This window comes from Pangasianodon hypophthalmus, chromosome 6 (genome assembly GCF_027358585.1).
Source record: "Pangasianodon hypophthalmus isolate fPanHyp1 chromosome 6, fPanHyp1.pri, whole genome shotgun sequence".
Taxonomy (NCBI): domain Eukaryota; kingdom Metazoa; phylum Chordata; class Actinopteri; order Siluriformes; family Pangasiidae; genus Pangasianodon; species Pangasianodon hypophthalmus.
The window spans coordinates 8,783,534-8,798,289 of NC_069715.1; the positions used below are offsets into that span (position 1 = coordinate 8,783,534).

Below are 14,756 nucleotides of genomic sequence, written 5' to 3' on the forward strand. Positions count from 1 at the left end.
ACCTGCGTCCGTCTCACTTCTCTGTCCCTGACATAATGATAAACATATGATAACTACGACTCCATGCAGCAATCCTGTATATTGGCAATAGACTAGGCTCCTATAGGATGTCTATGTCAATGGTTGCTATCTTCACATCCATATATTATCATATTCTTCTTTTTGTTTTTCAGTTTTTTTAAATTGTCTTTTGCTTTTAGGTTACATCAGATTACATTTGACAGGCAAAGAAAAAAGCTGCTTCTCCAGTCCACATTTTCTATCCCCCATTTCTTTCAGGCTTAAAGGAAGTGCTTGTGTTTAAAGGCAGTCATATAGAGGGACAAAAAAAAGGTGCTTTAGATTAGGGGTGCTGGACTTTCGAGCAGCATACATATGATGTGCACTATCTATGTATTATTGATATTATTTTTTTTAGCAGTTGTAATCCTAAATGTCGGGGGTGCTACGGGAGTGCATCAGCACCCCAATTTCCTGCTTGGTGGTATAGACACACACTCTTGGACACCTGTCAAACTCTGGCAAACTCAAAGGTGTAAATCCGATTGGAGTGTAAATCAACTCTGAATATGAGCAACTGTCCCTGTGTAAACATTGACCTAACTCAAATCACCAGCTCCGAATAAGGCCCCTTTAGAGTAGTGTTACCTTAACATAGGCTGCCAATGTTTTGTCCAAAAACTGTGAGTAACTAATAAGCACAGTACACCAACGTATTTTGTATAACAAGTTGCATGTCGCAATGGTTTATGGCATTTATTTGAGTAGCCTACATGAAAATAAGAAGGACTTCTATGTTGGTATTCACTCCATTTTATACAATACATTACATTTACATAAGTATAGAATCCTAACATGATTCATGATGCTGGAAACAGTCTTTGAGTTCAATGGGTCATTCATGTTGTTCATGAACACTGTGTTCTTAATGTTGTGTAAATGGGCCTTTAAAAATGGTAATTACACATCAGTGATCTAAAAACCTATAAGCACTAAACACAAGCAGTAACATATCTCCAGTTCAAACTAATGGGGACATCTAAACCACTACCAAACACCAACTACAATAATTTAATATAAAATACAAGTGATAAATACGTAAAGTATGTGCAGAAAACGTTGCCTGTCTTTGTGCGCAGAGAATCTGAGAATGAACAGTGTTAACTATTTTCAGAGTAATGAGTCATCCTATTCAGGAGGAAGAAATCGTTGTTGAATCCAAATTTTTGGCTGTCAACCAAGGAAAAGTTATTCTGTTGCTTCTCACATGAGAGCACACGCCATTGTAAATGGAAGCACTGCAAGCCCATGTTTGTCAGTGTGTGACAGGAAACAGTGGGGTCACTGTGTTTCATTTTAGGAGACTCACCTAAACAAGTTCCTGTATCTGTAAATTCACTATCAGCTTATGACTGTAATGTTCAAAATGAGCTTTACCACCAAGCACAGTTACATATATACATTAATTCTACACCTTCTATCATTTAGTACATTCCAAACCAAACACCAAGGACCAGATCTCCAGACACACACATTAAGGTTTTTTTTTTTTTTTTTTTTTAGGTGGGAAAATTCCTTGACAATGAATAGCACAAAAGGATCCAATTGCGTCTGGAGAAGCATCCCTAGGTCACACTACTAAAACTCAAACATAATTTGGCTTAATTTTCAATTTAATCTTACACAATAATGGGCAAAAATAAGTCTGAATATTATCTGGATGTGTGAACGCAACCCCGTGGTCTGTCTGTTCAGTTCAGGGTATATCGGGCTCTTCACTAGTCCCATGTGTGTCTGGGTGCCCGAGCTTTCCCACGCCGCTCACCCCCATGGGAATACTGCCACTTGGACGGCGTGCCTTTGAGCTTCTTCCTCTTCTTTTCGGATGCGCACCACACCCTCTCACAATACTGCTCCACCCGCTGGAAGTTACTGTAACCAATCAGCTGCATGAAGTCTTTATACCAGAGCTTTCTGGAGGAAGGGGCAGATGGGCGGCTTGGAAAGGGGCAGGGGGGAGAACGGAGATGGGGCTCGCTCTCGTCATAGTCCCTTCTGTGGAACAGACTCTCCAGTGTGTCCTCTTCCAACACCTCCAGAGTCACCCTGGCTATGGTCTGGACAAAGCCGTGCTCCACAGACTGGCACAGGTACACACCACTGTCAGACTTCTTTGTTATCAGAAACAACAAGCCATGAGGCGTCTGAATAATGTGATCATCGCCTTTTATCTGAGTGAGAGGAGAAGAATATGAGTTATTGTTATGGAATGTGAATTTTGGATATGTTTGATTTATATTTCACTGGCTTTATTGCTGTATGCTAAATAAAAATACATTAAAGATATCATAGAAAACCCTTTATGATAACCTTTAATTTAATGTACATAGAGCTACATGACACATGACACTGGTGTAAGCCCTTCCTGACAAGTAATATACAGTAAATCTATATACAATCTATGAATCTGATTGGTCAGAAGGTGTTGAGTAATTTTCTAAAAAGGAAGCTCTGACTGTAGTGCCACCTGTAACTCAAATCAGGTTTTTATTAGTGCACTCATTCTAATGTATTACCTCTTCTATAGTAACCATTCATTCATACGGACTTGTATGGTAGACATGGAATATAATCTAAGCCTGATCTACCAGGACTACTTTGCGTTTTTATCTTTATCATGACAAGTTGCTTTTTTTATTAACTTCAAGAGAGAAAAAAAGAGAGGCTGGTGAGGGAACGACTGTTAATAGCTATTATAATATAAGTGATTCCACAATACACACATTCACACATCACACACATTCCACAATATTAGATGTAACCATAAATGGTTAAAATGTCAATGTACAACATATCATTCCTTAATTAATAAAAAAAAATAATCATTGACAAATTGCTGTGCTATAAGAGGAATAAAATGTATTTGGACATGCTGTTGTAGAAAAATAATCAACTTTCGGGTGGTAACAGTTCACACCACCCTACTGTTTTATTCAGAGATTTGTAAGCACAAAATATATGATAACAATATGTATAAATTCCTTTCATGCATAAAATATATTTAAAAACATCCTTTTTTTAGATTTTTTATTACTTTAAATTACATCTTATGAATTTTGCCTTTTTTAATATTACATTTTTCAAAGAATTTTATGTTAAATGTGTGAGTGGATTTTCCAAGAATAGGAGCACCAATTCATTATACCTAAATTAAAAAAAGAAAAGAAAAAGAAAAAAGAAAGCCTAACGATTAAAAAAGAGATGTTTATATTCTGTTCTAAAATATATAATGTTGATAAAGAAATTATATTTTTTGAATAGCAATATTCTTGGGATGTACACAACTTACACAGTTTAGGACTGTTGCATGTAGATTGATTTTGGAGATAAAAAAAATAAAGTGCATTATATATATATATATATATATATATATATATATATATATATATATATATATATATATATATCATTATATATATATTATATATCATTATTATTATTTTTTTTATTATTATTATTATTATTATTTGAGTAATATTCTTTTCCACCATATTTACTTATTAACTCAAAGGGTGAAATAATATGATTTGAATTTTGTTGTACAGAAATGTGTGTGTGTGTGTGTGTGTGTGTGTGTGTATGCGTATACCTCTTCCAAGTCTACTCCTTTCACCATGTACCATGTGAGTACAGCCTGTAGGGATCGAGCTCTACACTCTAACAGAGTGCTGTTCTTTTCCACTCCATACACTAATTTCTCTGATATGCTCTGAGCCTCTGAAACACACACCGACATTTAATTTAATCGATATTGACTGAGAGAGAGAAAAAAAAAAGATATATTCCTTAAGACCCTGAGATAGTCTTTAGAGTTAGTGTTAACCCTAACTCTAACCCTGAAGAACATATGTAGTGCTTTGTAAAGGTAAGTGTGTATAATGACTAAAGAGAGTAAGGAAATATCTTACTGACAGAACTTCATGCTCATAAACATTATCAGTCTTTATGTTCTTTGGTGTTAATGGAGTCCAAAGGCATTATTTGGCCTCAGTTGTTTTAAAGATCAAACAATCTTTTCACGCACCATTCAGCTGGAGACCATTACACTGCTGCACCGCATTGCCATGACGGACATCCTGCCTTCTGAATCGCCTGGAGAGAGAAAAGCGAGGAGAAGCATTGAACTCTCTCAGCCACAATCCAAGTGTTCTGTTTGACACTCGTTTATCAAATGCAGGATGAAAGAACCACAGAAAAGAAGAAGAAGAATGCAGAGGAAAAAAATGAAGAAGGCAAAGAGAGAGAGAGAGAGCGACAGAGATAGACTGTCACTCCCCTGCTGATGTTTCATCTCAGAAAGAAATCCACTGAGGGCAGCTAATCTTTTCCTTCAGCATCCAGCCTGTGACTGCTTTGACGGCTACTCAGCACTGATTATTTGTGATTTCCGTGTCCATTTGTACATGCAGAATGAGCGTGTGATGAGCATTAGCATGTGTGGGAGGTGTTAGCGTAAAGTGCTAATGGGTTCAACCTGATGGCTGTGAAAAACTGACAACACTGGATTAGGGAAACACCCACGCTAACCCTTTACTCTGCTCTGATGAGCACACACACACATACACACACACACACACACACACACACAAGTTTATCTTGATCTTAAAAATCCTCTTTAAGTGGCACAGATTCTATAAACTGACACATCAATATCTCAGATGGAAGGCTAGAAATTGGCGGAAATGAACACACACACACACACACACACACACACACACACACGCACGTTGTGAAATAGCGAGGCAGTAGGTGATGAGTAGGAGACATGAGACAGCAGGAGGTGAGGTGAGACTTCACACTCTCTCTCCAGGAGCACGTCTCTGTCTTAGCCCCTGTAATGGCCATAATTAAAACCCTGTGTGCATTTCTCTGTGTGCCGCAGCAGTGTAGCATCCGGAGAAGGAAGATTTCCGTGCCTGTACACGTGAGTGTGTGATCAGAATGTGTTAGTCCATCTGTGTGTGTGTGTTTCTACCTCTTGGCATAAATGCCATGTAGCATACAGAAACAGCAACATCTCTGTGTCTGTACACAGACATGTGCGATCTGAATGTGGTGTGTGTGTGCGTTTGTGTGTGTGTGTGTGTGTGCGTGTGTGCCTGTGTGTGTGTGTGTGTATATATGTCATTCAAAACATTATCACCATCCTGTACTGGTAATTATTTAGGTATTTCCTCCTGTTGTTTTGACCGTGTTCATTTTTTTTAAATCACCTCAAAATCTGAGAGTGTGACATAGGTCATCCTCTTTCCCACTAATGTACTGACTTCTGTTCAGACTTGAGCCTTCCTGATAATTGTTTCCAGAATTACGTCCTATCCTGCTCAGGATTTGTATGTGTGTGTATATGTGTGTATACCTCTTGTGTGTGTAAATGCCAGCAGGTATGTATCTGGAGCAGGTGTGTCCATCCCAGGCACAGTATGGGTCTCTGGCTAGGCAGCAGTCGGCGCAGGCTGAGCCATACAGGCCACACTGGTGCACTTGAACCTGCGTCACTCCCAACTCTGAGCCCACGTACAGATGTTGCTGCGACAGTGACAACAAACTGCAATTAACTCCACTGGATATGATAGTGAAGAGAATAAAAGAGCACAGCAGGGTATATAAATAAAGAAATAAATAACAGCAATAATAATAATAATAATAATAATAATAATAATAATAATAATAATAATAATAATAATGAATGAATTGAAATAAAAATAGAATAAAATAAACAATTAGCCTAATATTCCAGTTATTATTATTAGTATTGTTGTTATTATAATTGTTATTATTGATGTTTTTGTTATTGTTGTTATTACTGTTGTATCACTTTCATTTACCTGCTTATACTTGTAAGTACCATGTTTAAGAATGTAACTGTTTACTCCCTATCGCCATCTGGTGGCAGCATCAAGGACGGCATTTTATTCACATTTCACTATACCTGAAAATGATACAGAAAAATAATTCAGGAAAATAAATTGAAAGTGTCTTACCCTTTTATTTGAGATGATGATTTCTGTAATGGGCACTGGAACCTATGATAAAAAAAAGGATTAATATGTCACCATAAACTGAAGTTCTTATTAAAAACCAAATGTATCACCTCATTTTCACTACTGTCCATTTACCTTGAACACTTGTAGCTCCTCCAGAAGCACTTCTTCAATTGTGTTGGCCTCTTTGTTGAAAATGGTGATCAATTTTAACACGACTGAATCATCTGTGGAAGAATAAACGTTGCTTAATTGCTGGATGTAATATTACTGCTGTAGTAGACATCTGTTAGATGGAAATCCATCATAATCTAGTTTAATATGCAGACATGTCACAGTACCTGTCCCAATGAACAGGACATTATAATGTCCATCCTCAGCCTCCACTCGGTCTACAGCGATCTCGGTGAGCCTGCGTCCACCATCTGTGTCCAGCAGGATGGGCCTCCTGTGGACCGGCTGCACTGGCTGGAACATGAGGGGATGGGAACGGATGAAACGCAGAACCTCATCTGGATACCCCTTAGAACTGGAGAACTGACCTCCATTAATCTTACTGGCACACTGAAAGAGGGAGAAAATAAAGAGAGAGAAAGAGTTTGCTGATAAACTGTAGGGAAGAAACTGTCCTGCTGAAATGAGAACATGACCAGAATAATGCATGCTGATTTCAAGCAAGCAGCATTGATCCCCTCAGAAACTTATTTCACGGATATTCCAAAAGCATAAACAAATAAAAAGTAGAATGTGTCACTCTTTAATTAATAAAAATCTAACTGTTGGCTAATTGCTGTGGTATAAGTGGTATAAATCACTTCAAGATGTGCTGTTGTTGGAAAATAATGAACTTTGGGGTGCTACAGTGGATATTTAGGATCTTCCTTGTATGTATTTCTCATTTTTCACCAAATAAGCTATTTTATATATGTATATATATATATATATATATATATATATATACATAAACAATAAGCTCTTACAAGAATTTAGCTGTTTACTTCTATTTGCAAAAAAGAAATAGTCTCTTCTATTGTTCAGGCAGAAAATATAAAACTATAAATTTTTGCTCATTTTTATAGGTGCCAATAATTATGGATGCCGTGGTATGTTGTTATGGTGCTATCCCTGGAGCTATTTGTTCAGAGAAGCGTTTTATGTGCCTAACCTTTCAGAACAAAACCATGATAAAAGTCCTAATACTGTCATCTAAAAGGTCGGATATTTCATGCACAATCACAAGCCCTAATTACATGTGCTCTGAAATCTCCCATTTCACCCCTTCTATGTTTTGCTCTTTTATCTGTTTTGGCATTAAGAGCCTTTGAAATTATGTAATAAACTCCCAAACTTGGTTTATCTGGAACCTAGAAAATAAACTCATCATCCTGCGCCTCACTGGGGACAAGATGTAATGTAAAGCTCTGACAACTTTCTGCGGCAAACCGTTATGAAAAGGAATGCAGTGTATGAATTATTAGGTGTTGTGACTCACAGATCCAGGGCGAGGGTATGGGACCTTCCCTTCATACACACCCCAGTGGTGGTCAGTTTGCTCTCGATGTGCAAACGGACCATTAAAGGCAGCTCGGATCTCCTCCATGTTATACTCACACACTGCATAACCTTTAAACACCGCACTGTAGAAGCAGAAAGGACATTTTTCAAGATGTGAAACATGATGCATGAAATTATAGAGCATGTGTGCTAGTGGAATCTTCAAATTATCAAAATATATACAGAATATGGAACCTATACTCAAAAATGACGACAAGTTTTATACTATACTTACCTGGTAGTGCTGAATAGACCAAAGATCTCAGGATTCTTCTCATTCTTCCTCTTCAGCACAAAGATGTCCTCTATTCATAAACATATACAAATATAAATATGAATAAGGAACAAGTATTAAAGCGACAGGATAAACCAGTGTGTGTGTGTGTGTGTGTGTGTGTGTGAGACTGTGTGTGAGAGAGAGAGAGAGTGGCATGATATGACATTATTATACCACAGCACTGTTGAATTCTCAAATCTAATTGTCAGAAGTTGATTAATTTTCTATAACAGCAATTCTGACAGTAGTACTGACTGTAATTCCAATCACAGATTTATATTTATGCACTCGCTCTAATACGTTATTGTTTCTATGGTAACAACTCATAGGGACTTGTATGCTAGACGCCACATAATCTCAGACTAATAATAAACAGACTAAAAATTGCCTATAACGACACACACCGTTGTGTTTTCTTCCTTACATCTGATCCACTTATTAAAATCCTTGCAACACAGGAAAATTCTGTTATTTCTGTTGTTATGGGTAACCGCTGTATTTGGAGACGGCATTGTTTCATGTAGCCATTTATGAATTGCCTAGCAGACGTTAGCTAGTTCTTATTTACATTGTCCGAGAATTAGTGGTAAAGGTGAAATCCCTAAAAAATGTGTACATGCCTTGGACATGTCATTGTGCGAAATTCTTCTATAAATATTTGGATTTAAATTGTATTGATTTTCCTGTAAATCCATATAAAAGCATTGTATGTGTGCGTCTGTACATATGTGTGTATGAACTGTGGTTGTGTAATCTGAAATTTCTTTTTAGTTTCACTCAGTCAGAAAGTGCAGATCTGTTTGAACAGAGACCATTGCACTGCTAACACACTCTGAGTGTCTGTCCAGCTGGTCTTTATTGCCAGGATGTGTTCACTGAGTCCGTACTGCTAACGTTGCTTTGTTTTTTTCTTTCAGTCACTGTGCTTAGGTATTCAGCTACAGGATACTGCAGTGTACTGCTGTTTTAGGGTCAGGTAGCGCTGCATTTTGCTTTGTGTTTGTGTGTGCTCCATTGGGTGATGTAGTGTTATATTTGGTGAGGTCTGTATTTGACTGGCCCTGATACAGTGCAATGTTAGTGTGAGTTAGTCAACTGGGTGTCATCCTACATTCACTCTGGCAAGCATCAAAGTGGCACGCTCCATTCATTCTCTATGTGCACATGGCACAAGGAGGAACAACGTGTCAGTGTGACATATCAGCTGAAAGTTTCTCAATTCTATGCAGGTAAAGTCTGATGCATCAATGCAACAAATCCAAACAACTGGCTCAAACCAATCCTATTGTGTGTGTGGTCTGGTGTTTTCAAACTCGCAACTTTATTTCCAAACTAAATTAGTTCCAATTTACTAGTGACCATGGTTTCATGGTTATCCTGTCATACACAACCTCTCACTAAACGCGTGGAAAGAACTAGCATGGAAGGAAGTAGCAGAGATCATTGGTGCCTCTAATACGTAGGTGTTACAGTTAAGTTAGCTTGCTTTGCTAATCTGGAAAGAAGGTAGCATATAGTCTAGTGCATAACATATAAATCAAACAATTAATTTTCACACTGATTAGGACATTATTTAAATTATTTTTTAACTAGTGAGCTTTATAAGCTATACACAGGTTCAATGCATGTCCAAGAGACAACATCGTCATCACCTGCTAATAAGAACATAGTGTCAGAGAGAGAGAGAGAGAGAGAGAGAGAGAGAGAGAGAGAGAGAGAGAGAGAGAGAGGAAGCAGAAACTTGTTTTACTCATCATCGTCTAACAAACGAAAAGCAGGAGCATTTCAGTCCTGAGAGACAAACAGTAAATGTTTAAAACTTTGAGGATAACTTTCACTCAAGCCGCCTGTAGTAAAAATACAGAAATAACCCCCAAATCTACAAACTATTCTCAGAATCCTAAAATTTTACAGAACAACTTAGCTCCTGAGGTAATATACAGTTGTTAGCTCCAGAGTGTGAACCTTGGAGGATACAACACTGAGAAAACCCCATCCCCTTGTGCTAGCCTACCCAATATAACTTAAAAATGCACAGCCCAAGAAAGTTTAAAACACAGGCTACTGAGAGAAATCCCACGCACTCTCAGAGCAGATGTGCGAGTGTGTGTGAGGAGTATGCTCTTCTATATCAGCTTCTGCACACTGAAGAAGTCTTCACCATTCCATAACAGCAACTCCTTTTCTCTGGTTCTCTCGATGCATACTGATTACTGCCATTTTATCAAAGCAATTACAAAGCCAAAACATTCCCTCTGGTTATAGTGCAGTTTTCCATATAGACTCGACCTCCGACACAAAATGTGATTTCTTCTAAATGCCAGCTAATATTAGTGACTTACACATTGCTTTAGGGGAATAAGCTTATGATGAAACTCACAAAATGTCATTTTAAAGGCTGTGACTCTAGACATGGACTGTGTGGAATATTGTGTAAAATCAGTCTAACTCTTTCAGACCATCATTAGAGAAAATGTGTATGTAGGTCATGTATAGATTGTGTCATCATGGAATAAACCAGAATAAATCAAACTATAATGCACTGTGATATAGATCATCCAGAGCCAATAAAATGTGCATGCTATTTTCAAGCTTCTGAATAAGACACTCCTATTGGCTGTAGTGCAACCTAGCAGAGATAAAAGATTAAAAACCATGTCTCAATCATCAGTCTGGAAAGATGGATGAAAACTAATCTATACAAAATGGCACTGAACCAAGCAGCAAAGCAAGCTATCAGTTTCTTCTACAGATAGAGTTGAATGCAAAAGTTTGTCATTCATCTAGATAACTTGTATCAGGACCATGGTGCAACACATAACAATACAGTACAGTACTGCCCAGCATTATTTATTTATATAGTATCTTGTGGCTTCCTTAAATGTGGTGCATTTAAAAAACATGTAAAAAAACCGTTGGTGTGCAATGTAAAAAATTAAAATGCAAAATAATGAGGGTGGCCGCCATATTGTTATATTAAACCAATTTCGCAGTAATTAATGTGGCAATTACAAATATGACTAGTCCCTGATTTTTTTTTCAGGTTTACAGACAAGTGCTTGTGTTTAAAAGTGGTGGTCTAGACACTAATGAAAAACAGCATTTGGGACGCTGCTAATCAAGAAAAATCTGGCAACCTTTGAAGCATAAACTACACACAGGTAATTTGCAAAATCTGAATGGTGCATCCAGAAAATCGACAGGTGCGTAGCCTGACTCTTAATAGGAGGAACTTTCCCATGTAAATATTGACATTACCTTTGGAATTAAGATGCTGACTCTGAATATGGCCCTCATCTTATAATTAATATCTTATAAGTTAAACTACTTTGCCTTCTTTATTTTAACTGCTGCACTCTTCTGTAGTAGTTTAGTGATATTAGGATGAAGGCCCACACTGACAAGCTAGGGCTAACTCTACACACATTTTGTAATAAGCATTTTGTAGAAATTTGTACCACTGATGAGAGTTAAGGTTTTACTGATAATGTTTCTTACCCAGCTCATCAAAGTGGGTGTCGATGCCATTGGGTCCTGCCACTGAGCATATCAAACGAGCCTTGAGGAAAGAGCTCCACTTATTCACCAACATCCTCTGACCACCCTGATCATTCTGAAAGGCAAGAGGAACAGAGGAACTGTAAAATTATTGTTATAAGTTGTTACTTAGCATTGTTGCTCCTGACGTATAAATGGTGCAATCTTCTAAAACATTACCCCTTTTAACTACTTAAGGTGGATGTTACCATCTGAAAAAAAATTAAGAAATGCCTTTAATCCTAACATTCTCGACACTTACAGCACATACACGGGCCACCCTGCTGTAGACAGCTTTATTTCCTGCCTCTGTGGTGGACACTTTCTCAGTGAAGAAGAAGTAAACTTTGTCATCAGCAGGGTCATCGTTATCAGGGATCACCACAGAACCAACAAACTTGGGCTCTGAGAAGAAGGACATAGGAAATGCGTCAGTGGAGCTAATGATAAAAAAAAGCTGTGTCCACTCTCTGCCAATGGGCAACAGTTACAGACAGACAGACCAGAGAGACTTTCTCAATCCTCAAGAGGAAACTACAGCGTTACAGCAACAGGAAGTTGTTATAGCTGTAGTGTAAACATCTGACCAATGGCTTTCAAACAAGACCTTTAGAACAATCATACGTTTTGTACTGAAACAATGATAAAAACAGTACATACATACTGTATATACACTATATTACCAAAAGTATTCGGTCACCTGCCTTGACTCACATATGAACTTAAGTGCCATCCCATTCCTAACCCATAGGGTTCAATATGATGTCGGTACACCTTTTGCAGCTATTACAGCTTCAACTCTTCTGGGAAGGCTGTCCACAAGGTTGAGGAGTGTGTTTATAGGAATTTTTGACCATTCTTCCAAAAGCGCATTGGTGAGGTCACACACTGATGTTGGTCGAGAAGGCCTGGCTCTCAGTCTCCGCTCTAATTCATCCCAAAGGTGTTCTATCGGGTTCAGGTCAGGACTCTGTGCAGGCCAGTCATGTTCATCCACACCAGACTCTGTCATCCATGTCTTTATGGACCTTGCTTTGTGCACTGGTGCACAGTCATGTTGGAAGAGGAAGGGGCCCACTCCAAACTGTTCCCACAAGGTTGGGAGCATGGAATTGTCCAAAATGTTTTGGTATCCTGAAGCAATCAAAGTTTCTTTCACTGGAACTAAGGGGCCAAGCCCAACTCCTGAAAAACGACCTCACACCATAATTCCTCCTCCACCAAATTTCACACTCGGCACAATGCAGTCCGAAATGTACCGTTCTCCTGGCAACCTCCAAACCCAGACTCGTCCATCAGATTGCCAGGTGGAAAAGCGTGATTCATCACTCCAGAGAACGCGTCTCCACTGCTCTAGAGTCCAGTGGCGGCGTGCTTTACACCACTGCATCCGACGCTTTGCATTGCACTTGGTGATGTGTGGCTTGGATGCAGCTGCTCGGCCATGGAAACCCATTCCATGAAGCTCTCTGCGTACTGTACTTGGGCTAATCTGAAGGTCACATGAAGTTTGGAGCTCTGTAGCAATTGACTGTGAAGAAAGTCGATGACCTCTTTGCACTATGCGCTTCAGCATCCGCTGACCCCTCTCCGTCAGTTTACGTGGCCTACCACTTCGTGGCTGAGTTGCTGTTGTTCCCAAACTCTTCCATTTTGTTATGATAAAGCTGACAGTTGACTGTGGAATATTTAGGAGCGAGGAAATTTCACGACTGGATTTGTTGCACAGGTGGCATCCTATGACAGTTCCACGCTGGAATTCACTGAGCTCCTGAGAGCGGCCCATTCTTTCACAAATGTTTGTAAAAACAGTCTGCATGCCTAAGTGCTTGATTTTATACACCTGTGGCCAGGCCAAGTGATTAGGACACCTGATTCTGATCATTTGGATGGGTGACCGAATACTTTTGGTAATATAGTGTATTTAACATGGGTGCATTTTTTGTTGACAGACATAGACCATAGCAATGACTAACAGTTGTCTGTTTATCTTTTGCCACAGCAAATATTAGAAGGATCAGGCTTGAAAAGCTGTACTAAAAGGTACAGTGAATATTAGGCACAGCAATATTCATAATACAACCATTACATAGGTTGTATTATTTTAGTTCAGACTGAATACACCTTGCTCCCAGATAGCTTCTTAATAAATATTTACACACCTTCATCCCAGTTTAGCTGAATTCCCTTTATTGAAAAATCACATACATTTCACAGGTGATTATATGTTTTTCACATTTAATCATGTCAGCATGTCTGTCATGTGATAATGTAAAAGAAAACCCTTGAAATTAACATGTGAATCATATTTTTTTTAATCACACTTGAAAATAAATTAATCACATGGAAAAAAATGTGAAAAATAAATATATTTGAAAATGAATGTGAAAATAAATGAACAATTGTGTAAACGTCACATGTAAAAATAAAATTTAAAAAATAAACCCATGATAAGAAATTAATCATGTCAAAAAAATGATGTGAAAATCTGTAAAAAAAAAATGTGTGTGTAAAAATTACATGTGAAAATTAAAAACATGCCCTATGCATGCATGTGAAAAATGTGTGCAGCATAAGTGTCTAAAACCCATGTGTAAATTTCACATGTGCGTGATGTGATTATACACATGAAGTTTGTGTATAGTTTGTGGATTTTTCCTTACATCGCACATGTGCACACACACACACACACACACACACACACATAAACACACTGTAGAGGTTTCCCTGGTGCTATGAGATCTGGATTGTTGTATGACAGAGGCGTACGGTTCACTGAGACTGGCTTTGACTCTTTTTTTGACCATTTTTCAGCAGGTCTGATGGGTCTGTCTGAGACAGAGTGGGCAGAGATAGATGGCGTCTGTCACACATGCCTTTCTGCTTCTCTGTATGATTAATGGCACACATCGGGGGGGCTCAGACTACAGGAGCCCCCCTACAGGTGAAGACTATACTCCTTTATTCTCAGACACACAATGCCCCTCTGTGGTATGCATCAGAAATACACTAAAACATACACATACATGCACAGCAAAGTAATAGTATAAAACTACTTATATAAATATAATATAATATAATATAAAGGCAGGGAAGATAGCTATGTTACATTTTTTCCAGTGTGCTTCACTGAAGCTCAGAGCCTTTGAGGCAGGATTTATGGATATTAGGCAGCCATTAAACAAGATCACAGCGTGACACTACTACATACTCCAAACGCAACCATCAGACCAGTTCACTGATGTTGATTGATGATTAAAAGTAATTCCATGTGGTGTTTACTCTTCTTTTCTTTACAGCTCTATGCAAACATGTGTGTGAGACAGAGAGCTGTTTTTGCTCAA

The 14,756-nt window shown here is 38.3% G+C and overlaps 1 protein-coding gene across 1 annotated transcript in view; it reads right to left on the reverse strand.

Moving 5' to 3' along the window:
* Positions 1 to 714: 714 nt before the first annotated feature.
* Positions 715 to 14,756, reverse strand: part of sema3e (sema domain, immunoglobulin domain (Ig), short basic domain, secreted, (semaphorin) 3E) — a 41,011-nt gene continuing 26,969 nt past the window's right edge. Inside the window, exons 7-17 of the mRNA XM_026927063.3 lie at positions 11,675 to 11,817; positions 11,374 to 11,488; positions 7,834 to 7,903; positions 7,537 to 7,681; positions 6,386 to 6,608; positions 6,180 to 6,271; positions 6,045 to 6,086; positions 5,420 to 5,589; positions 4,085 to 4,152; positions 3,650 to 3,777; positions 715 to 2,231 (exon numbers count right to left, since the gene is read on the reverse strand). Coding sequence (XP_026782864.3) covers positions 1,779 to 2,231; positions 3,650 to 3,777; positions 4,085 to 4,152; positions 5,420 to 5,589; positions 6,045 to 6,086; positions 6,180 to 6,271; positions 6,386 to 6,608; positions 7,537 to 7,681; positions 7,834 to 7,903; positions 11,374 to 11,488; positions 11,675 to 11,817 — 1,649 coding nt within the window. The 3' untranslated portion in view covers positions 715 to 1,778. The remainder of the gene's footprint in view (positions 2,232 to 3,649; positions 3,778 to 4,084; positions 4,153 to 5,419; positions 5,590 to 6,044; positions 6,087 to 6,179; positions 6,272 to 6,385; positions 6,609 to 7,536; positions 7,682 to 7,833; positions 7,904 to 11,373; positions 11,489 to 11,674; positions 11,818 to 14,756) is intronic.